The 26,355-nt window shown below is 34.8% G+C and overlaps 1 protein-coding gene across 1 annotated transcript in view; it reads right to left on the bottom strand.

Annotated features, from left to right (window-relative positions):
• The window catches only part of TRDN (triadin), a 410,542-nt gene that overhangs the window by 138,974 nt on the left and 245,213 nt on the right, over nt 1-26,355 (bottom strand). Inside the window, exons 19-21 of the mRNA XM_026455003.2 lie at nt 24,514-24,540; nt 14,720-14,767; nt 1,180-1,227 (exon numbers count right to left, since the gene is read on the bottom strand). Of these exons, the coding sequence (XP_026310788.1) occupies nt 1,180-1,227; nt 14,720-14,767; nt 24,514-24,540 (123 nt within the window). The remainder of the gene's footprint in view (nt 1-1,179; nt 1,228-14,719; nt 14,768-24,513; nt 24,541-26,355) is intronic.

The following is a 26,355-nucleotide window of genomic DNA, read 5'->3' on the forward strand; positions in this document are numbered from 1 at the left end:
CTCAGAAACGTGTATAACTGAACACACTGAAATTAGGATGCAGTGTTCCCACTTCATATTTCAGAAACTAAAATTCCACTCTTCTTCAGAAAGAAACCGACAGAAACATCTACCGAATTGTAAAATTTCAGAGTCCCCAGAAGCCAGAATAAATTGGAAAACATTTTCCATGCAATGATAACGGGATTTTATTTTGAAAAGCCCAAGGAAATAAATTCTTAACCAATCTTTTTACTTAACTGAATTCTTAACTTTAGTTTATTTATTTGACATGTGAGGGATTGAAGGATTTTCTTGATATATTTATGTCAAAAGTTCTTCACTTCTGATATTAGGATTTCATAAATTTAATTGCATCTCAAATTTGAAGGAGAAATCATTTAGACTTTGTTCTTGACAAAATTATTGCAAGTTCTAATTTAATTTATTATAATAAATATAGTATTATACAAAAGCAAAGACATGAGGGAACAACAGTTAAAATTATTAGCACACTTGAGCTCTAAGAGAAACCATATCACTTAATGTTTTAAGTTTAGTGTACTGTAGCATTTTTCTCAAGCAGAGTCTGGAGTGATCTATTTATGATATAGCTACACAAATACAAAGAAAATGCATTAACTATTTTATATCATTATAGTTTATAACACTGAAATTTCAGAGCTCTTGGGAGAATGAAGAGTTGAAATCATAATATGTCATATATCATAATATATTCAACTTACTTTTGCTGTTGTTTTCTTCGTTCTAACTGTTACATATTATTTTTTTCAAGCAATAGAAATAGTTGTTGTATATATAGGACTGGGCCATCTTTATTTTTCAAATTATGATCAGTAAGGTGGTGTTAAAACCACAAATCAAATAGGAATATGTCTACCAGTTTCCCTGGATCATTGTCTTATTCCCAACAATCTTCAGCATGTCTCCTGATGTAATTAAGCAGTTTGTGGAGTTTTCCTGTTCGGAACTGATATTCAAAGTTTAGTTACACAAAAGAAAGACCAACCCAGATTGCTGTCTCACATTCTCCCTGGCACAGAAAAACATGCAAGGACAGTGATAAAGAGCAACAGACTTAAAGGTTATTGTCTTCCGCCTGTCTGAATCCAGTGCTTTCCTCCGCATGCTGTTGTCTTTCTAAAGAAGATAATGTCAACCTCCTTCATTTTTTTTTACCTTGCTCCACTGTCTTGGTTGTTTTCTCTTCCTTCTTTCCAGGTACAGCTGCAAAACAAAGATAAGGTTTAAAGAAGAGTTCCAGACAGAAACACTGCTTCTGCTCAAAAAAAAAAAAAAAAAACTTTGGAGTTCTTTCAATACGAAATTTTTGTTTTACACAAGTTATTTTGAAGCTTCTTAAACATTTCTCATTTCTTTAATAATGCAATTGAAACCAGATTTTATATCTAAAGAATTAGAGAAAAAAAGTGACAATCCTTTGCATTCTTCTGCCTACATTTCTACAATCGTATCTGATTTATTCCTTTACACTCCACTTTGATAAACAAGCTCTACATAGAATTCCACTTGAGAGGACTATGATTAATCTACTTACATTCCAGGTTATTGCTGGAGTCACTTAGTGTCTTGTAAATGTCAACTAGATGCTCCTTTAAATTCACACTTAACATGGTTTAATCAGCTGAAAGAATAGTGTAGTCATGCTTTAGATTCATTTAAATATTAAATGAAAACACCCCAAATCATCAGTAACCCAAAAAAGGATTATCTGGGTGCTGTAGCCTTTCTCTAAGATGTTTTGCTCTCAGTGAAGTATTCACTGTTTACCTATTTACAGTAGTTGACAGTCGAAGAGTAGAACAGTACAAATTATTCACTCAGAATTGGTGCACCCCATTGAAAGAACTAATTCAAGGAAATATTCAGAGTTCATTAGCAACCATTAGATGAAAGATTGATGAGGAACTGATTACTGCTATTGCACCCAAGTAACATCCCACATAGAACTGCAAGAGGAAAAAACACAACTTTAAAATGAAGAAATGTGTCTGGAGCCAACTTAACCCATCGATGAAACTTAGAAACATTCATTCATATCAGGACATCCAGACATCTTGTGCTCCTGATTAGGTGCCGTGTGGCATATACAGTATCATCTCTAAAGTATTATTTCCAAAGTATCCAACTGAAATTTAGCTAAGCCAGATTTAGCTTTCAGTTTAATCAAATACAGGATGTACAGAACATGTTAAACCATATTGTGAAGAAATAATCAGACCAATCCAAAATATCTATAAGGTAACTGTCCTGATCTTTCAAAAAAGTCAATGTAATTAAGAAGGAAAGAAGGAAGGAGGGAGAGAGGGAGAGAGGGAGAAAAGGAGGTGAATTTCACCTTTAATTATATCTGTTGAAACAAAAAGATATCCAAAAAATTGAATATGCACTGGTTAGAAAAAATACCCTATATTTCCAGGAAAGTAACCTATTATTTTACCCAATTATGACCCCAAAATAGAGTAAACCATATGACTGCGAAGCAAGGAAGATGTTAAACTAAAAAGCAAATAGATATGTATGAGCCTCACAAATCACACCTGTAGAGAAATCTTATATAACACAAGGTATTATAGGATAAATGCCAATGAATGCTATGTTCTTTATTTTCCTGTTTTTGTTAGATTATAGTCAGTATTAGGGTTAGGACAGTGGGAAGGGTTAAGCAAGTTGGCCTTTAACGCTGAAATAAAGGCACAAGTCCCAAGATACTCCTGAGATGACTTTCCAGAACTGATTTATTACCAGAAAAGAACTATGCAGTTTAGCCTGGAATTATAAAATTCCCTTGAAGGGCAACCACAGTTCTGGTTATTCTAATGGATTATGTGTCCTAGAAGAAGGAGCAATGAATGTTTTAGAGTGTACCCTCCAGTTTTACCACTGAATTGCTGCAAAAATGAGTGCACGTGATTTTACCTTGAGCCTTACTCTTTACATTAAAAACACAGATAGTGCTACAAGGGCTGTTTTAAGGTCTATGTGAAAACAATTTAAGAAAATCAGCCCAGTGGCAGCCACATAACTCAGTAAATACAAGCTGTTATTATTTTATGTACTTCTGCCTAAAACAAAATCATCTAACTTTTACAAGCTAACTCCTATTTATTCATCCAATCTTATTCTAGGGCTGTAATACGTTTTCTTTAAAAGTCAAATTAAATTTGAAAAATAAAGAAAATTTACACAAAAATAACATTAACATTGTTCATAGATGAGTTAGACGTAGGTAAGGAGTAGAGCGCAATGTGGAAATACATATCTGAAGAAATAGCCTGGAATTCACCCCAGAGAAACAAAAAGATGGAAAATATACAAGAGGTTAACAGACCTAGAGAAGATATAATTCATCTTAACATACATCCAATTGAACTTATAAAATAAAAGATTAGAGAGTGTGAGGAAGAAGTGATATTTGAAGAGATAATGGCTAAAACTTCTCCAGAATTTCAGACACTAGCAATAAGATTCTGGAAGCACAAGAAATCTAAGTAGGGAAAGGATGTGCTAATTTCATTCATATCTTTCCCTTACACTAAACAATGAAATAAAATAAAGTAAAATAAAATAAAATAAACAATTTTCTTTTAAATTGCACAAGTCCTAATATTGTCTCTTAGAAAAATGTCAGTCTTTTTATGTAGTAGTATCACATGTTGGCTTTAATTTCAGTCTTTCCTGATACCTAATAATGCCACATGCTTCTCATATACTTTCTGGCATTTAGAAAACCTCTTCTGTGGAGTACCTCTTTAGATTATTGCCTAATTTCTTTATGTTATTTAAATTGATTTGTATGCATTTGTAATATTCTAAATGAGTCTTTTCAAAGATATATACACACACACACACACACACATATGTATACATATACTGTAAATGTCTTTTTCCACTTACATTTTTTCTCTCTGGTTTACATTAACAGGAGTTTTAATGGTAATTAAATTCAATTTATCAATCTTTCCTTTGTCACTAATGCTTTTTGTATTCTATTTAAAAGGATTTGCCTCCACTATGGTTATAGTTTAAATTTTCCACATTTTTTTCCTGGTAGCATTATAATTTTTAATCATTTAAATTTAGAAATCCAATCCACTGAATTATTACTTGTGTATGATATGAGATAAAGGTTCACTTTTTTCCTTACTGATACCACTCAGTCTTAATTACTACTGTAGGTTTAAGATAATTCTTGATATCTACCTCTACAAACCTTTCAGTTTGATCTTGTTCAGGATTGTCTTGGCTCTTCTTAGACATTTGCTTTTTCATATGAAAATCGAGTCAGCTTATCAATTTAAATAAAACAATAGCAACCACAAGAAATCTGCTAGGATTTTGACTGGGATTATGATGAATCCATAGATCAATCTGAGAATCGATAACTTTACAAAATCAAGTCTTCTGATTGGTGAACATAAAATATCCCTCCATTGAGTTTTGTATTCCTTAATTTCACAAATGTGTTAAAATGTAAGAGATCTTCAAGAATGTTATATATAATTTGTTACATTTATTTCAAGGTATTTTATGGATTTGATGCTATCATATTAGAACAGCATTGTAGTCATCTTTCACTTTATTTTCCAAAGTTTTGCTCTTGATTTCTAAAGCAAAGTTATGTTTCATTTGACAGTTTATGCAGAAAACTTGCTAGTCACTCAGTTGTAGCAATTTTCCTCTATAGATTGCTTTGAATTTTTTAAGGGGATAATCATATCATTTGTGAATAATGTGTTTTACTTCTTGCTTTTCTATTTGCATACTTATGACATCTTTTTCTCATCTTACTGCACTAGATGGATGTGTGATAGAAGTGGTGATCGCAAACATCCTTATTTTGTTTTGATTAGCAGAGGGAAAATCTTTAATTTCTTCCATTAGGTATGATGCTTGCTAATGGTTTTTGCAGATGGTTTATCAGATTAAGTAAGTTTCTACTCTGGTGATGAATTATATCAAAGGCATCTACTATGATGAATATAGTTTCCTTTTATTCTGGCTAATTACATTAATTTGTGTGTATTTTAATTTTTTGAGCTTGTGTTTCTGAGATTAAACCAACCTGACTGCATTTTATCTTTCATACGTACTAGCAGACTTAATCTGTTAATATTTTGTTTAGACCTATGCCTCTAAGTTCACAAGAAATTTATATATATATAAATTTATATATATATATAGTTGTTGCTCTAATTAAGTTTTGGTATTAAAGTAATTCTCACCCCATATAATGAGAGAATATTACCTCTTTTTCTATCCTCTGGAAAATTTGATGTAAGATTGGTGCTAATTTTTTCTTAAATGTTTGAAATAAATCACCAGTGAAACCATCTGGCTAAAATTGAGGGAGGGGAACAGAATTACAATTATATATTTAAAATTTTAATTTTATTAAAATGTTTTAGTGTATTAGAAAATCTTTTTATTTGCTTATTATCTATAGAATCTGTAATGATGATCCCTTTTTATTTCTGATACTGATATTTTGTACCTTCTCTTTTTTCTTAATATATTTTCATAAGCATTCACAATTTTTATTGTATTTCATTGATAATATTTTGACTTTTCCTGTTGTACTACTTGATTTCTAAATTAATAGCTTCTGCTCTTTCATTTATTTCTCTTCCTTCTACTTTCCTTGGGTTTAATTTTATGAATTAAAAAATATTGACTTCTTAGCTATCTGTTATTCATCCTTTTTTCTTTTCTGATGAATGTTTCTAAAAGCATATAAATTTTATCATACATTTGTTCATTAGATCTCCAAAATTCCACTTTTTTTCTTTGACTTATAGAATACTTAGAAACGTATTACTTACATTTACCATAGCACCTAGCATTGTTCCTAACATAATTAATTAATATAGATTTGTTCTGTGATTAGATGTATCACTTGACAAAAGATATGTCTTGATAATAAATATTTTCAGTTGAGAGAGAAAAGAGATCAGTTTCAATGTTAGTGGTTTTCCTGGAAAAGGAGATTTTAAGTGTAGCCAATGATACATGAGGAAAAGCAAAGGAGTGGGAAAGACTTAGATGTTCCTAGAGGAGTGTAGTTGGAGCAGAGAATTTCCAGAGAGGAGATAAGGGATAGTCTAAAAACAGAGAATAGGACCAAATGCAGAAACCTTTGAAAGCCAAATTAGAGCTACATTTTACAATGTACGCTATAAGAGGCTAGTAAGATGTGTGGTGTCTGAGTCTATTCTATGAATGTTCTGTCTCAAATCAACATGGAAATAAAATGTTGACCATTTGTAACTGTAATAGAGCCACATAGGTAGGTATTCCTATTCATAATTCTTTTATTCAGAATAATCATTATAAGTATGTTTAGGAAACATGTGTTTTTTAGTCATTTTAATTGAATCCCCTGAACAGTAAATGTCTCTCAGAAAACAACTGAAATGTGACTTACCTATAAAAACCAAATTTTCTTTCCAATGATAGGTTCATAATTCCTGGCACACATATTAAATAGAGGAAGCTAGTCCTTTAAAGTACTATGTTTTTTGTTGCCCACAAAAGATCACTGGAAATGCTGATTATCTATACAGAGAAGATGACATTTCACATAAAATGTTTATCCTTTCATTTCTGGTTCTAATGTAAAATTCATTAATTCTAATTCTATGAAGAGCAAACATTAGAAATAAACAGCCCATCTAAGTAAGTGAATTTTTTTAACTGCCTGGAGTCAAAAGAAGACCGTCATCAATTTCTCTTTCTATACCACAAGATATCTGGAATATCCTTTAGTGCTGAGTGAAGAAATTCTCTTTTTTCTACATTTGTAGAAGCTCACTTAAAAAAGGTAGATTAGTATTTCACTACTTCAGAAATCAAAATTAATGAAAAGGAAACAAAGCAGCTAACACACTTGGAATGTAATGCCCAGATTAGGGCTATTCTTGAGCTAAATTGGGAGCTGGGACGTTGGTTTTACGTAGTTTCAGGCTTTTATTTCACTGTTCTTCCCTACAATTTTCCTTCAGCACATAATTCTCCAAAACAGTTGACATCCCTCCTTTTTTTCCCCATATCACCCATGGAGGCTCTTATGTATGCCCCTTATTAGCAGTATTAGCAGGTTTTTTTTTTTTTTTTTTTTTTTTTTTTTTTAATAGAGTTTTGCTCTTGTTGCCCAGGCTGGAGTGCAATGGCACAATCTTGGCTCACTGCAACCTCTGCTTCCTGGGTTCAAGCGATTCTCCTACCTCAGCCTCCCAAGTAGCTAGGATTACAGGTGCCTGCCACCATGCCTGGCTAATTTTTTGTATTTACTTATTTTATTATTATTATTATTATTATTATTATTATTATTATTATCATCATCATCATCATTATTTTGGTAGAGACAGGGTTTCACCATGTTGGTCAGGCTGGTCTTGAACTCCTGACCTCAGGTGATCCACCTGCCTCGGCCACCCAAAGCACGGGATTACAGGCGAGAGCCACCATGCCCAGCATAGTAGGTAGTTTTAAAGGAGAAGTGAGACTTATCTGGAGGAGAAGTATGCTAGAATAGTGGTGAGGAAGTGAGAAGTGGTAAGAAAATATTGTGCAGTGGTTTGAAATGTCTCTCATATGACACATATTACTTCCGAGAGGTAGACCTACAGCTGTAGCATGATGAACTATTATTTCCAAAGATATAAGACACTTCCAGAAATATAAGAACTGTCCAGGATCTATTCAGATTTTACAGGTACTGCCTGGAGAGGTCATTGACTGAAACATTGGAATAAATCACTAATTATGAAGGAAAAAATATTGCATCAATTTGGTCTCCAGATATATATTATAGTGGAAAGAGGAAAGAGAGGTTTCTCATCAATTCTCAGGTGATGTTAACTACTTAATCTGTTCACAAGGCTATCACTTCCTGCTATAATCTTCCTACAGTCTTCTAACATACTCGGAATTATGAACATAGCATTATGGGATTATTGTAGCATAGAAAACAAGGCATGTCTAAAGATGAAGTTGGAAAGGATATAGGAGCCAGTTCTGGAGGCATGCTATATGCCATTTTAACAAGCTTGGATTTTAGTTTATGGAAAACTGGAGAACAGAGTATTAAATTTTAAGTGGTTTATTCAGTTTTGTGGTTTTACTGAATTATTGTGGCTATTGGGATGTTCTACTACATGAATATTAGTGGAATAAAAATAAAAACATCAGGGCAGTATGAGGTTATTTCAATTGTTCTGGTAGAAGACACTGAAGCCTTGAATTAGTATGGTAGTAATGGCTACAAATAAGAGAAAATATGCTCAAGAAACAGAAAGAGTAAGTCGGAAAGAGAAAATGAGGAGTTAGATTAAGAAAGGTTGAATGTGAAGGGAATTTTTTTTTTTTTTTTGAGATGGAGTCTTGCTCTGTCGCCCAGGCTGGAGTGCAGTGGTGTGATCTTGGTTCACTGCAAGCTCCACCTCCTGGGTTCACGCCATTCTCCTGCCTCAGCCTCCCAAGTAGCTGGGACTACAGGTGCCCGCCACCACACCTGGCTAAATTTTTTGTATTTTTAGTAGAGACGAGGTTTCACCGTTATTAGCCAGGATGGTCTCGATCTCCTGATCTCGTGATCCGCCCGCCTCAGCCTCCCAAAGTGCTGGGATTATAGGCATGAGCCACTGCGTCTGGCCGTGAAGGGGAATTTTTTTTTTAAATTGATAGTTTTATTTAAAGTTCCGGGGTACAAGTGCAGGAAGTGCAGGTTTGTTACATATGTAAACGTGTGCTATGGTAGTTTGCTGCACCTATCAACCTATCACCTAGGTATTAAGCCCAGCATGCATTAGCTATTGTGAAGGTGAATTTGAAGGTATTTATTGGGCAGTTGAACATACGAGCCTGAAATTCATAAAAAACTCTGAGATGGGGACACAGGATTGAAAATACTTCATGATATAGGGCAGTTTCAACTTTGAAAGCGGATGTATCTCAAAAGAAAATGATACAGAATGAGAAGTTCAGAGGATTAATAATGAATTATGAGGAACACCAACAATTACCAGGCAACAGATGAAAGAAAAAACACAAAGAAGCCAGAAATAAAGGCCAGCCATATGGAGAGAACCAGCAGACTATACTGTCACGGTAACCCAACAACAGAGAAGTTTGGAGAAGAGACAAAGTAATAAATGCAATGAGAAATCTAGTAACATGAGGATGGAAGGGTTCTGTTGGCTTAGCAATGATGATGTCTTCAGCGCTGGCTGGGGCTTCAGTGGCATGGCAGGGGCAGGAGCTTAGTCTTTGTGGAAGGCCAGAGACAGCGCTAGGACTCCAGCATTCAGAAAGCTGGCTAACATGGGAAGGAGATAAAATGATAGAGAGACAGAGAGAGAGAAAAAGATGTAAATCAAGGAAAAGAAATAATTTTAAATCAGGGAAAAAACATTTCCAAGATGAGGAACAATGCCAGTAACAAGAAAGAGGAGGATGCCAGAAAATGGGATGGATAACTGATTTTGAAGGAAAAACTGGAGAAACTGGTCTTGAAAAGAAGGAGAAACACTACCTCTGAGACTAAAAGAGAGATGGATATGTGCCACATTTTCTTTATCCAGTCTATCATTGATGGGCATTTGGTTTGGTTTCAAGTCTTTGCTATTGTGAATAGTGCCGCAATAAACGTATGTGTGCATGTGTCTTTATAGTAGAATGGTTTATAATCCTTTAGGTATATATATCCAGTAATGGGATTGCTAGGTCAAATGGTATTTCTCGTTCTAGATCCTTGAGGAATTGCCACACTGTCTTCCACAATGGTTGAACACCATGGAATACTATGCAGCCATAAGAAAAAAGATGAGTTCATGTCCTTTGCAGAGACATGGATGAAGGTGGAAATCATCATTCTCAGCAAACTAACACAGGAACAGAAAACCAAACACCTCATGTTCTCACTCATAAGTGGGAGTTTAACAGTGAGAACATATGGACACAGCGAGGGGAACATCACATGCCAGGGCCTCTCAGTGGGTGGGGGACAAAGGGAGGGATAGCATTAGGAGAAACACCTAATGTAGATGACAGGTTGATGGGTTCAGCAAACCACCATGGCACATATACACCCACGTAATAAAACTGCATGTTCTGCACAGGTACCCCAGAACTTAAAGTATAATAGAAAAAAAAAAGAGAGAGAGATGGATATAGGTTAAATAAAAACACCAGCTACTATCCTATTTTTTATTTCCAGCCAACTATCTTCATCATCATTTCTCATATACTTCACTCCCTCTTTCCTCATTCAATTTGTCACTCTTTTGGTTTTTTGAGTGTCACTCCTCTGAGAATTCTGTATTGAAAATTATTAATATATTATGTACCTGACAAATCCCATGACCACCACCTTTCTATTGAAAGTTTTTTTTTTTTTCTGCAGTTACTGAAGTTATTTTAGTCTGCTTTTATATTTCTCCTTGTTCTTTCCCCAAACAAATGCGAATATAAGTGTTACCTTATCTCACTGCGACAAGCTCAATTACCTCCACGCAAAGGGCATCCATGTATACATCTCCAGCCTATGGTTGTCTGGAGCTCGAGTTTTACTTCCAGAACTACCTATGTGATGCTACCTTCATGTGCTACTAGCACTTTGACTTAAATTTATCTAAAATTAATCTTGTCTTTCCTCTCCAAATTATTTCGCTTTTCTTTTTCACTGTTATTAAGAATATTAACAATATTCTTCTAGCAGCCAGTCTGAAGAACGCTATTGTCATTAAATTATTTTTATTTTCTTCCCTCCCAAAGCTTATCATCAGTTATGAAATTCCACTGAATCTACTTCTTTATTAGTGCTAACGTAATTTCTCTCCCTTCCAATCTCATAACTAATGCCCTAGTCCAGGTCCTAATACACGTCACTACATTGTTGAGAATCTTCCTAATCTGCCTATTTCAATATTTTCCTTTATGAGTTACTCTTCCTAAAGCATATGTTTGAGTGTTATTTATATACTTACAATTTTTTCACCACCTCCCTAATTGCCCATGGAATCAAGTCCAATTTTAAAATAAGGCCCTTTTACTGTATTCTTAGCCCAGGTTATATTAATTCCTACAATGGTCTTGAGATTACTGCTGTTCCTCATATGCATACTACAAATTTGTATCACTTTGCCTTGCTCTGAAATCTATGCCCAGGACACTTTTTTTCTAACTCATTTACATAGCAAAACCCCATCTCTTATTTAGGGCTTAACTCTAAAGTCATCTTATGCCCTAAACATTGTTTATTCCCCAGGTAAAATTAATTTTTAAACTTCGGGTAGAACTTCACCTGTATTTATATCTCTAGCCTGATGGCTTTCAACCTTGAAATATGGTAATACAAAAAACTTTCATTGATGGTAAAACTTCAGGCCAACTTAGTGACTTAATAAAGATTCACATATTTTTAGTATTTTAAATAACTCAAGAACAATATTAACATTTAAAATTTTTCTTGATTTTTCATATAATATATAACCCATAAATATATGGTGAGTAAATATGAAAATGATTAGAAAACTGCAAGGTGAAAATCAAAATAAATTAGCAAACTGATATTATATTAATGATAAAATACAATATATCTCCAAATAAAATATGACTTAAAAGTAGGCTTCAGATAAGACAATTTATGCTACATATAAATAGACATATTACAGTTAACACCTTAAAATATTATTCTTCATCTTCAAGAACTTTAAAACACTTACAAAATGAGTAAAGCCTCGATTTAGAACAATTTTTTAATACCTTAAAAACCAAAAAAAAATTACTTTCTTTTTCTACTTACATGTGAAAGGCTAGAGGTGGACAAGCTGTAAAGTATGCTAAGTATTGTAGAATTTGGGGACTGGGTAGTAAATATGTGATGAAAACAATATATTTTTTCATGCACAGACGATTGTTGGTGAGAGGTAGGAGATGAACAAGTTACTTGACAAATGAGAAAAGTCTCCTTTGATTTTTGTTTGTTATTTGTCAAATTGGTAAAATCCTTCATGAGTTTTAAAACAGTTATGTCACTTTGAAAAGAACATTTACTTCTGTTCATTCTGTGGTTGAAAATAAACTCAGTATGTAGAATTATATTTAAATTGAGAATTGGGGTATAATATCTATGATCAACTAGAAGCAAAGTAGTTGATGTTAACAATGTGTGTGAATAGATAGATAATTTATTTTCTTTCACTTCCCTCCAAGCCTGACAAGCAAGTCTACTTAACCCCAACCAAAATGTTTGGCCATACTCTATAAATTCAGTGAGCACTTTCGGTTGAGGACTCTTGGTGAGTTCACTAATTGATGGTTCAATTTCAGTTCTGTCTCTCTGCTAACTCCAATTTGTCCTGATTGAAGCCCATACTATGTGAGCTTGTATTTCTACCCTAAATACTGTTCAATCAAGCCTAGTATGAAGTTGCCTCCTTATTTTGCGTTTGACCTAGAGGTTTCTCTGTACATAGTGAACCCAAATGGAGGTAGAAACAGGCTGTAATCTACTCTTGTGCTAATCACCAAGTTTTGGCCAACCAAAGGGGACCAGTTGTTCAAACTGTGTCCAAAAAAAGCAAACGTCAAGCTGTAACCAATCTAGCTGTTTCTGTATCTCACTTTCTTTTTCTGTATGTTATGTTCCTTTTTCTGTGCATAAATCCTTCCACGATGGGGCTATGCTGAAGTTTCTCTGAGCCTACTCTAGCTCAGGAAGCTGCCCAATTCATGAACCATTTTTTGCTCAATTAAACACTGTTAAATATAATTTGGCCAAGGGTTTTCTTCTAACAATATCCAGGCTCCAGAGCGTAGAGTCTACAGATCAGCTACTAGGAGTTCAATCTTTGCTTCGTAACTATGTCTCCAAACTGTCTTCCACGACATGGATTCACTAAAGCTCTGAATATAAAATCTAATTCCAGCTGGGCATGGTGGCTCACTCCTGTAATTCCAACACTTTGAGAGGCTGAGGCGAGCAGATTACAATGTTAAGAGATTGAGATCACCCTGGCCAACATGGTGAAACTCTGTCTCTACTAAAAATACAAATATTAGCTGGGCGTGATGGTGCGTGCCTGTGATCCTAGCTACTCAGGAGGCTGAGGCAGGAGAATTGCTTGAACCTGGGAGGCAGAGTTTGCAGTGAGCCACTGCACTCCAGCCTGGTGACAGAGCAAGACTCTGTCTCAAAAAATAAAAAAAAAAAAAATACTAATAATAAAATAAAAATAAAATCTTACTACAAAAGAAACCTATCTTCTGCTGTTTGGACATTTGTTGCTTTTAGCCTTGTCTAAATTTTGAACATAAGTTGGCCACACTTCTGTTCTTCTTTCAACATAAATCAGTGTCGTGGCCTTAAGTCCACTTACTGGGCCCATGAACTCTGCATCTATGTCTAGGTTAGTGATTTTCTCTGACTCTATATTAAGACTCAGTTTTTTCTTGTTACTACAGTTACTCTTCTTGAAGCAAACAAGTTTAACCCACATTTCACCTAATACCAATGAGCAACGTCGATTCCAGAATATGACACCACATAATAAGAACTTCTGATAAATAAATTACTCTGCCATTTATAGTACAAATGATGTCGATGAAAGATGTATCATGATCACCTAGTTAAAATTGGACATCACAAATATTAGATTATAAGAAAAAGAGATGACTAGGAAACAAATTTTATCTCTACTGTAAATTCAGAACAATAGAGTTGTATTTGAAAGAGAGCATCTATTAATATCAATAACTTAATTACCTCTAATTATTACCTTCAAATACAGTTCATATTTTTCTTAAAGAATTCACTATATAATCTTTGTTGCTTTCCCATAGAGATATATGTATATATAAAAAATCAATAAATTAATTTATATAATAACATTAATTTATATTGTATTTATCAATAAACAAATTTAATATTAGATATTAAGTTACATTCCTATATTCATGTATACATTGTTTGGGATTGAGTGTGTGAATATGTGCCATATATATTTTATAGTTCCCTACAATCCTGTTATATGTTTCTTTATAAAGCATGTGCGATAAAACAGTCTTTTAGGAGAACATGTTACGTGGTTTTAGTGGGGTGTGTGTGTCAGGGTATGTGTGTAGGTTTGTGTGTGTGTATGCATAAGTGTATTTTGAGGACAGGCTTATTAAATTGTCTCTTGCTATACTTCCAAAGACATTGGCTACATTACTGATTTCATTTCAGACTTCCCAAAGTATTTCTTAAAGCGAAATGTCTCCAAGTCAGCATCTCACATAATACATTTCATATTTTTATACCATTCTTGAACAAAGTGAATTTTGTTCATGTGAGTACTTTTAGTTAAAGTTTCATTTATTCGATTTCTAATCTCTTAAGGCAGTATATTGCACTCGAATGCTCTCCAGATGATGCGGATCCCATGGAGTTTAAACAGTTACATTTCTATAATTTTTCAAAATGAACTTGCAATTTGACTAGCATAACTAGCTTTAATTTATGGTCCTAAAGGAACAACACGTTTTTGCTTTAGAACAGTAACGATAAAATCTTGTGCAAAATAGGTTTGTTTGTATATCAACAAACTAGTAAAATCAATAAATAGAGCTCTTCTCTAAGCACAAAACAACACATTGCTAGAAACCTTAGCAGAAATAAGTTATAGTCATGACATCTTTATCTTTAAGCTGCATTTACCTTTTTTACTTGAAACAGCACCAACCTCCTCTTTGACTCGTTCAGTTTCTGCAAGTTCAGATATTAAAGGAATGAGAAGTGGATATTAGTAATGCCAAATTCATATCTTATACTATTGAGAATAAAACTAAAGATAAAATGTATCTTTTGTATTTGCTGTTGCACACGACAGCAAAGCAAGCTGTAGAGAAGGCCAAAATACAAAGTGCTTATATGTTTTTATCAATTAATAAACTTCCTTAAATAGCAATAAAGAAATTCTCTTCCAAGGTGCAACTCTATTATCTTAAAAATGTAGGTAGTGACCATAAAAGAAGGTGGCCTATTCCATAGACTTTAGATCAATGGTTCTTAAAATTAAGGCCACATTCAATACAATGGGACACTAATTTATTAGTCTACCCTTTTTTTTTTTTTTTTAATGGAGATTCACTCTTGTTGCCCAGGCTGGAGTGCAGTGGCGTGATTCTGACTCATTGAAACCTCTCCCTCCCAGGTTCAAGCAATTCCCCTGCCCTAGCCTCCCCAGTAGCTGGGACTACAACCGTCCGCCACCATGCCCGGCTAATTATTGTATTTTTAGTAGAGACGGGGTTTCACCGTGTTGGCCAGGCTGGTCTCGAACTCCTGACCTCAGGTGATCTGCCTGCCTCGGCCTCCCAAAGAGCTGGGATTACAGGCATGAGCCACCACGCCTGGCCGTAGTCTACAAATTTTAAGTTACATATGAATTATAGGGAAGAGCATTTAAAAGGGCTTCTTTGTTTAGCTTTTAATTATGATTGAGTCTGCTTTTAATTAAAAGTTGTTTAACACTGATTGCAAGCAAACAATATTTGACCTTAATGAATTAGTTTTACATTGTAAAATAATAGCTATAATATTATAGAAAATTTCATTTGAATATTTCTTCAAGAGAGACAAAGAATAAAAATAAGAAAAAAAATGCTCTTTTGGTTTCTCTAAATACTAAGAGTGGAAGACATGAGAGCTGCCCTGAAGTCATAATCTGAAATGTTGGTGCTAGGACAGAATATTGGACCACAAATCAAAGCTAGTTAAAGTCAGAGTTTTCTCTAGTCCACAGCAAAATAAAATAATAATAATAATAATAAGCTCATGAATTTTCACAAAGTCTTATTTACTCATTTTATAAACTTTTGATTAGTTGAGGTTATTCTCCTTGGTCATATATATTCTTATTTTTATTCTTATTGGTATTTATATGTATCAGCCTTCACCCATATATACTCAGCACCGACTCTGTGAGAACCACCAAATCAAACAAGGCGAGACTTTATACCCCTCATCCTCTCTGTGCCACAAAACCCTGGCTTTTGAGAGACATCGGACATCAGAAGGAGATCTTCATGTCACTTTCAGGTTTTAATTTCACAATGATAAATGCCCCAAGAGTCACAATTTAAACTCAGGCAAGAAGTGACATAAATAACCTCTTCTTCAAGCTATCTCAATACCCTGAGCTTCAAGACTGAACAGACCCCTAGCTGTTTTATACCTTCCAGGTAAAGACTTTAGATCAATGGTTCTTAAACTTAAGCATGCATCAGGTTCACGCTGGAGGGCTATTGAAACAGATGCTGAGCGCAAAAGGTCTGATTCAACATGTCGGAGGCACATTCTGAGAACATGCATTTCTAACCAGTTCCCAGGGGACGCTTAGGCTCCTGATTTGGACCACACTTTGGAAACTACCAAATTTCCCCTATGAATCAGTCAAGACTAATCCTACTGTGAGCCCCCTCATTACTTATCTTAGTTACTATTATGAGTTTCAGCCTTCTAGCAGAAAACAGAGTCCATTTGACTCTGTTTTTCTCCTAGAAGCTGACCTACTTCCAAAGCCCTTCCTCTGTGTCCTCTGTCCATCAGCAGCCTCACTCCTGTATCTTCAGCCTCTTCTCAGAATGTTCATTTTACTTTCTTCCTTTAACCAAATCCTAGCTCACTAAGGCCACTGTATCCCCTCCTAACGGTAGTCTGCTAAAATGGGGAATGTTTGTTTTTCCATCTTCCACATACCAAGGTATATAGAAGTAATGCCTATTTATATCCTCTTTGTTTCTCATTACTCTTCATAATTATCTCCTTGCTTCCTCCAAACCCCAGTTCTTTTGAGGCACATGCTATCAGGTTGCACCAGTCTCTACTTCTCTTCATTGTTGTCATCAACCAGTCTTGTGGCCTATCCTGACATTCAATGATTATTTTTGCACATAGTTACCATCTTCTCTACTACTACTATGAATATTATTAAGAATCATTCTTAACCCTGTCTGTACCTTAGAATAAACTGGGGAGATTTTCCTAAGCCTGTGAGTTTCAGATATCTGGGGTGGGTAACAGAGCTTTGAGATTCTCAGTTAATGAGTCTGGTGTGAGCCCTGAGTATATTTTTAAGATTTCCAACATACTCTAACATTTTGCCAGGGTTGGGGATCACTGTTATACATAATTCATACAACTACATGATCTCTAACCTCCTTGGCCTCCTCAATTCAGAAAACTAGAAACCCCACTTCTCTGGTAATTTCCAACTGTATTAGTACTCTCAGAATTTTCCTTTACTGCCAGAACTTTGAGTTTAAAAATTCTGTTCTTTGGCACCATTTTTTTCTTTTTTCTTGAGCTCACTTGCTCAAGAACTTCCATTATACAGTATCTGATCCCATTAATACTTTCATTCCTTGTTCTTGCCACTTTCTCATTTTTCAAGATTTTCCTCATATCCTCACTTTACTTCTTACCAAGCTTATGCATAAATGAGCCATAGTTAAATCGCTCACGTATTTTCTGTTGTTGTATTCATCTGCTGTATTAATTTCCTAGGACTGCCTTAAAACTGTTGGGTAGATAAATACAAAACAAATGTATTTTTCCACAGTTTTAGAGGCTAGAAGTCCAAAATTCAGGTGTTGGCAGGACCCTAGAAAGCTCCCTCTAAAAGATCTTGGGAAGAATCCTTCCTTGCCTCCTCCTAGAGTCTGCTGGTTGCCAGGAACCCTTGGCATTCCTTGGCTTGAAGCTGCATCACTGCAATTTCTACTTTTATGTTCATGTGGCAGTCTTCTATACGCCTCTGTGTGTCCCAAATTTCCTCTTCTTATAAGGATACCAGGCATCAGATTGGGGGCCCACCCTAATCCAGCATGACCTCATCTTAACTTGAGTACATCTGTGAAGACTCTATTTCAAAGTCAGGTCACATTCACCAGGGTAGAGTTTCAACACATCTTTTGGTGGGAGGCACAAATCAACCCACTATGTCTGCCAAAACACCAAATATACCTGAGCAGTCATCGAAGCTGAAGGAAGACCCCCACTCTGCAGCAGACCACACTTCAAATGTGGATCACATTTATGAGATCACTTAGCACTGGCCAGCAATATTACCACAGACCCAATAAACTTGCTTTCTCACACTCTTAACAAATGTTTCAATTATTCTTTTCCCTCCATAAGCATCCTACAACATAGAAGTAAGCTGCTGTTGAGAAATTCATAGAGAAAATAGGGGCAGACTAAACTCCATCACTGTTTCACTACCTCACCAGCACATACTCATACATTTTTCTTTCCAGTTCCAAAAGGTGATCAGTTCCTGCCCCTTTAGAGCACCAATCCTTCCATATTTTTTTCTGGATTCCATCTCCTTTTGCCAAGTCAAGGCCTTTGTTCTTGCCAATATTGCTTCGATCAGCTCCCTCATCAGTTTTCTCCTTCACTAATTCTTTCACAATGTCTCATGTCACTCTTTAGAGCCACAGACAACCACATCCTTCAATTCTATATGACATTTTCAGCAACCTCATCTCTCTGCACAGAGCTGCTGCACTCAATGTCACTACTTCTATCCTCTCACTCTCTATTTTTTAAACCTGTCTTATTATGAAATATATATAAATAGAAGGCATATAACATTTGTGCACATTCTAATGAACAGCAATAAAGAATGTTCCCCTTTGAACCTCCTGCACACCTAAGTCATAGAATAGCGTCAAGGCCTTTGAAACCTCTTACTTGTCCTACTAGCACTGCAACTTTCTCTCTCTATCTCAAAGTTACAGTTGTCCTATATTTTGTAATAATTATTTCCTTATTTTTCTATATGGGTTTTTATTACATATATTTGTCTCTAAATAAAGGTAAGATAATTTTATATAAATTAAATTATAATATTTAGTGAGATAACATTATATAAATTAAACTGTATTATTTAATTTGTGTGATTTTCTGAGATGTTACTATGTTGATATGAGTAGCTGTAGTTGATTAATTTTAACTGCTGTCTAGCATTCCAATGTTTGGCCTACAAACTACAGATTTATTCTCCTGCCAATGGACACTAAGTCATTTCCAGTTTTATGTTTTCTAAATAATTGTGCTATGAACATTCCCACACATGGGTCTCCTTTTGCACATGTGTCTCCTTTTGCACATTGGCAATAATTTTCATAGAAGCAAACTTGCTAGACATGTACCCTAGATAAATGACACAGTTTTCTCCCCAAATTCTGCATTCATGTCAGCAGCATATGTGCAAGTTTCTTCTGCTCCATATCACTACCATCATCAGAATAAGCCTATTCCCTAATTTTGAAAATTTATTCTCATGTAAAATACTATCTTGTACTTTTAAGTACAATTCCATTAGTATTTAGAGGTTGAACATCTTTTGATATGTTTATAGATCATTTGCATTTTCTTTTTTTTAATGCAGTTTTATATCTAGTGGCCATTTTTTTTCCTGCCCATCGTCTATCAAGGTCTTTGTCTTTTTAAAAATTTTTGGAGGCCGGGCGCGGTGGCTCAAGCCTGTAATCCCAGCACTTTGGGAGGCCGAGACGGGCGGATCACGAGGTCAGGAGATCGAGACCATCCTGGCTAACACGGTGAAACCCCGTCTCTACTAAAACATACAAAAAACTAGCCGGGCGAGGTGGCGGGCGCCTGTAGTCCCAGCTACTCAGGAGGCTGAGGCAGGAGAATGGCGTAAACCCGGGAGGCGGAGCTTGCAGTGAGCTGTGATCCGGCCACTGCACTCCAGCCTGGGCGACAGAGCGAGACTCTGTCTCAAAAAAAAAAAAAAAAAAAATTTTTGGAGTTGTTCATCTATTTTTGCTATTAATCTCTTGCTATTTAAATATGTTACAAGTGTCTTTTACAAGTTAGTGGCTTGTCTGTTATCTTTCCTTATGGCATTTATTGATAAATTGAAGTTCATAATTCTAATACAATAAAATGTCAGCTATTAAATGTATGACTAGAATTTTGAACATCTAGTTTTTCAAATCCTCCCATATTTCAAGAAACTATATATTTTCCTACCGTTAAAAAAACTATAATGCCATGTTTTGCCTTTAGTATTTAAGTTCTTGAACCATTTGGAACTGATATTTTAGAACTGTATGAAATAAGAATAAATTATATTTTTGTATTGAATATGAGCTATATCAGCAACATTTAAAAATAATATATCCACTCTCTGGCTCTCTGAAATGGCTGCTCTTTCTTATGTCAGATTTTTACTCAAGCATGATGTATTTTAGGTCTCTTTTTTTCTGTCCTATTGGAAAATGTATATCTACACCAATACCATTCTACCCTTTATAATACAATATCCTGGGACTGCTTTATAACTAATACTTAGGATACAGAGTCCTGATCTCAATAGCCATGCTTTATAGTGCCATGTTGCTGTGTTCATTATGTCACTTTTATAATACTAAAATTTATTTCTGGTTTCCCATTTGAAATCCTGTCCCTTTCTCCCCTATCTCTTCCGTTCTTAATTGAACTTAGATTTTACTTTTGTCAGTACTCATCAATCTAGCTTGGATCTCTTTGTGTCAATCTCGATGAACATTCTTTGACTCTGAACCAAGGCATTTTTCAGCTTGGGGCTGGCACTCGGAACACCAACCTCATCTTTATACATAGTTTCAAATAAGAAGCACGCCTTACCCTACCACCTAAGGCAGCCCCAGGTCTCTCACATCTTACCTTTCCTGGTACTTAAACCTCATAAAATCATCACTCTAGTGCTGTATGAGTGATGTTTTGAATATATTCTGGCAGCACTAGCTGTGATACTATTAGTAATTATATAATATATTATACAAAGCTGAGCAAGTGAAAAGAGGTGCAGGTAATAATTATTCTGGGACAATACAGTACACGAAGACTGTTCTAACTGACTAAGATCATAGATCAACCAAGATTATACTTGGCATGCAGCATGTGATCTAGAGACAATTCATTTTATATCAAACATTATGTTTCAGGCCTATAGATCTTCCCATATACTTTTGCCATTCCCATGCTAGAGTACTTAAACTGAGTCAAAAAAACATGCAATTTTATTAAGAGCAATTGTCTCCAAATATTATTCTAATATATATAACTGAATAAATTCAATGGGACTTTACTTTTAAATTCTGCATACAGACATCTCCTAAATTATCCTTACATTAGTAGGTTTGATGATAGATATCTGACTCACACGTTTAGACACTGAAGTGTGGGTAAGGAGATAAACATAGTCAGGCCTGGTGGCTGAACATAACACCCAATCTGTGCAATGATAAAATCAAGGGGTGAAAAATGCCCAATTATTAGATCCAGAGTTAAAAATGACTATAATTTGGCCTTATCCTGGGCTTTGGCGGTTATTTTTCTCAAAATTCAAACTGACCACTGACTGGCTGACCATGCATATGGAATACATCATCCCAGTCCCAAGGTCCTTGAGGTGGAATAAAGTGACCTGGGACAGTGCTACCCAAGGTCCTGAAAAATAGTGATCCTTGATGTGGTCATTGAAAGAGAAAGGGGTGATGTGGTCACATATATTTGGCAAACAATGTCTACTATATTTCTTCTTGAAGATTCACCATATATACAGTGTTAAAGCCATGAAGTGCTCTACAGTCTACACATCTACTTGTTGGGTCCTCTTCCTGCTTGGAAATTACTGATTTTATTGTCAGCCTCTGTGTTGCTATCCAACGTGTGGAGAGGCACATGAAGGGGAATGCAGGCAGGGCAGTTCGGTGTGTTGAGGTATTTTTGCTTACACTATGATAAATAAAGGAGTCTTTGCTGACTTGCAGAAATTGTCAGGCTAGGTTCAGCATCCCTGCCTAGTCCAAGGTACCCTTTCTTCATCCAAACCACACCCTAACACATAACTTTTGATGTGGAAACATGAAGTGCTCTTGTTTAGCGTCACACCAGTAATCTGAAAGGTTTTCATTTTCTTGAAGCTCATGTTACCATGAGACTCTATGATATGGTTTGGCTGTATCCCCACCTAAATCTCATCTTCAAGTCCCACATGTTGTGGAAGGGACCCGGTGGGAGGTAATTGAATCATGGCGGCAAGACTTTCCCATGCTGTTCTTGTGATAGTGAACAAGTCTCACAAGAGCTGATGGTTTTAAAAACGGGAGTTTCCCCACACAAGCTCTCTTTTTGCCTGCAACCATCCATGTAAGATGTGACTTGAACCTCCTTGTCTTCCATTATTATTGTGAGGCCTCCCCGGCCATGTGGGGCTGTCAGTTCATTAAACCTCTTTCTTTGGTAAATTGCCCTGTATGGGATATGTCTTTATCAGCAGCGTGAAAATGGACTAATATACGCTCTAGTCCGAATTTGATGTACCACCCAAGCTTGTCCATGTCCTCCAGTATTTTTCCCACAGTGATTTCAGGTGTTTCCTCCAGACCTAGAGTAAACAATCCCATACCACAAACTCAATCCACCTTCCAGTTATTTCCTTTAATCCAGTCTTAATGACAAATCCCCTTTTACTTTTTCTTTGACTGACTTTAACCCTGTCAATCTCATCTATCCCTTTAAATTCAATACTATGGAATTGCATCACATAAATACATAATTTATGTTAAATAATCTATCTCTATCACTTTCACTTGCTCTCACAACTTAACAGACTGTAAAATCATATCCCAAATGTGCAGGTTATATACAGAAAACTATGTGCACCATACTACATGTATGATTCAAAGGCTTTTCAAGAGTATCTGTAATGATACGTAATTATTGTTTTAGGCATTAACTTTATAAGTAGCCTTTATAGCAGCTGAATAAAAATTCTCCTGCTGTATGACTTCAATGCCAAAATCCATTTTTAGTTGGGAAAATGGCTGGTCACCTTGTTACCAAGTAATTTAAGCAGTTTGTGAATTATGTCTAATTAATTTTTGTGTTGAAGGATAATGTCCGTGTCAAGTGCAAATCTCTCAACTGTATAGGGAGTAGAATATTAACTCTTATGAAACTTATATTGGGTTTGAGATGATTTGGCAAGCTAATTTGCTAATTTTCTGCAAAATTGCTGATCTCTTCAAAACCTGATTGGATAGTATGTTTCATAGATAGCAGAACTTACAGATTTTTTTTATTGCAAATGAATATTTTTATCTGTATGTCACATTTTTCTAGGAAGAAGATGTTCATCTTCAGAGCAATCTTCAATCTAAAGCTCTCTGCCAGTGCTACAAAATTATCAGATTTGTTTGATATATTTTCTTGATTATGCATTTCTACAGACTAAGTATCAGCATAGTAAAGACTCCATAATACAGAGTTCCAATCAGCTGCACATTTAACTAAAATTTTTCATGGAAATATAAATGGAATTTTAGATTCATGTTAAACCCCTCTTGCAAAGTTCTCAATATCGATGTGTATACTTCCAACTGTAAATTTTTAAAAGAAGACATTCCTACCAAGCTACTCAATATATTTTTCAATTGTTATCTGATGTATCTACTGATATAATATGTCTCAAAAACTACTTGGGAGGCTGAGGCAGGAGAATTGCTTGAACCCAGGAGGCGGAGGTTGCAGTGAGCCAAGATCATGCCACTGCACTCCAGCCTGGTGACAGAGCAAGACTCCATCAAAAAAACAAAAACAAAAACAACAACAAAATTTAAAAACCAAACAAAAACCCCTCAGCACTAAATAAAATATGCATTTGTTTTATCTATTAGTAGCATTACCAGTACTTGTTTACCCCAAACCTCTCAAAAATATATATAAGCACATTGATGTCATGTATAGAACTGAGGACTGACCGAAATCCTATATACAAAGCTTATATATTTCTTCCTAAAACAAAATATTTTCCATTTTGCTTAAAATAACTTTTATTAATAACAGTCAGGTACTTCATCAAACTAAGAAATATCAACAGTTTCTCAGTATTTTTCCCTAAGCATATTGTCAAAGCTACCATTGCTGTAAATGCCAGGGTATGTTATGGTTAAGAGTTAATACTTCACAATCCAAGAATAGAAAGCTTAAAAGGGAATTGTGACATTCCAAGAGCAATGGTTAGGAAAATGTTGAGGGGCTACCTTTCGTTAGAGATGGGATATTCATGGTAGACAAATTAGGTTGCCTACTGGTTTGATCAACTGATTAATCATTAGGATAATTCAGTGTGATGTGTACTGAAGAATTCACTTATTATACTGCAAAATGAGAAATAAAAATATAACACTTCGTAAAGGTGTCATGATGTGGCCAAATTAACAAATGAAAGCTCTATAGATAAATTTTAATAAGAATGAATTCACAGAAAAGGCAGGGATAAGTAATTTTGCATATTCAACACAACAAATAATCACACCAAAAAGCTGGTAAGCCATTCTCAAAATTAGCACTAGCATAGTCTATAGCAGAAAACTCAAATGAGTAAGCTGCTAAAATATGCTCTTCTTTAAAAATTTTGTTCAACATACTTGCTTTTACTTGTTTTTCACTTGGAACTGTTAATGACAAGAAATAATAAGGTCAACAGTAATAATAAGTCTGCTTATCTCTTTCCAAAATAATTTTAAGGTTATTTTAATTGTTTAAAGATTGTGTGTATAATATTGGAAGCTAAACAAAAATAAGATCTGAAAAACAGAAAATAAAATACTGTGCAATTTTTTTGATATAATCCAAATATATTCCAAGAATTATAGAATTTAATTGTTTGTTATTCATACAACTTCTCCCAACACAGAATGTTCATTCAAAACTCATTCATCTTGCTCTCCGTTTTTAATTATTCAAAGATCTCATTTTTTTTATATACAGGCAAATGCATTTTCCTCAAAGTCTATAAAATAGTGTGAAAAGAATGAGTTCACTTGATAAATTATTCAAATTGAAGGTTTTAATTTTTGAACTACAGCTAATTACTGCTAAGTTGCTTCATTGTAATCACACACCAAAATAAATATATAATAATTTCAAGCAATTTATCTTATTTTGTCAGGTTCAATATTAGACAGTAATATTTAACTATTAAAACTTTTAAAATTGGCTACACCAATAGTCATTCTGTATATCTCTCCATCTTTCTATAATGCATGCACTACCTTAGGTTTCTTATTACATACATAAGTGAGAAGATGTGTTATGCTTGAGGAAATGCAACTCTGAACCAATAGGGTGTTCTCTGGAAAGAAGACAAAACATTTCTTCCCAAAGGTCAAATACTGTGAAAATGTGAAATGCTGAAATGTGCAATTATTCTATCTTGTAAATTATTTTAAAGGTTTCATTTTTTAAAATTTATAAAAATGTAATTATTCTATTTGGTGTTTCTTCCTTCACCCAATAAGCCATCATCTAGTGCCCAGTGTGTCCTGGCACTACAATAGGTGCTCTGGGAATAAAGAGAAAAAACAGTCGGCTTCTTCTTATTTCTGACTATATAAGGTGGAAAAGGGAAAAGATAATGATTTTAACAGCATATGGAATATTATAAAAGTAAGAAAATGATGCTATGGGAGGTAATTGGACAGACACAACAGATTTGGGTTGTCTCAGGATGTTTTATAATCTTTAAAAATGAATAATAAATGTGGATTCGAACCTGTAGTTTTCCATGGTTTGTGGCAGGATGGGACTACAATTGAGCCTTTTTCATGGTTATTTAAATAAGATTGATCAGATGCTACTTCCATTTAAATAAAATGAAATGGGAAGGATGACTGATGGGTATTACATGAGGTTATGATCACCTATACACACACACACACACACAACACTAAATAACTCAGTGAAGCTCCTTCAGTAGGAGTTAGCCAGGCAAAATCAAGAGGTGATAGTTTTAAATGAGGGAAATATAAATGGTTTCAGAAATTTTTATTTGAAATGATTAATTGGGCAGGTTAAACGCTAGAAAACTTCAAAACAATAATTTGGTATCCATAACGACTGCACTTTTAGGGTTTTTTTTTTTTTTTTGATAGGTTTATTTGTCTGGTTGTTTGACTCTCAATCATTTTTTTTTTCTTATCAGAATGTAAATATATTTAGGGCAAAATCTACTTTTACTCTCACTGCAACTCCCTTGAACATTCAGGAAATGTTATTAAGATTATGAATAGGGAGATAATATATGCTGGAAGTGATTATTCCACATTATAAAAACAAAGCAATGTATAATGCATTTACAGAAAGTGTTTTGTTCTTGTTTTGTTTTGCTTTTACACTAAACTGTGAAACAGTACACTTCACAAATACTGCACAGATGAACTCACTGAGGATCTTGTGAAGTTGCAGACTCTGATTCAGTAGGTCTTGAA

The sequence above is a fragment of the Piliocolobus tephrosceles genome, chromosome 5 (genome assembly GCF_002776525.5).
Source record: "Piliocolobus tephrosceles isolate RC106 chromosome 5, ASM277652v3, whole genome shotgun sequence".
Classification (NCBI taxonomy): domain Eukaryota; kingdom Metazoa; phylum Chordata; class Mammalia; order Primates; family Cercopithecidae; genus Piliocolobus; species Piliocolobus tephrosceles.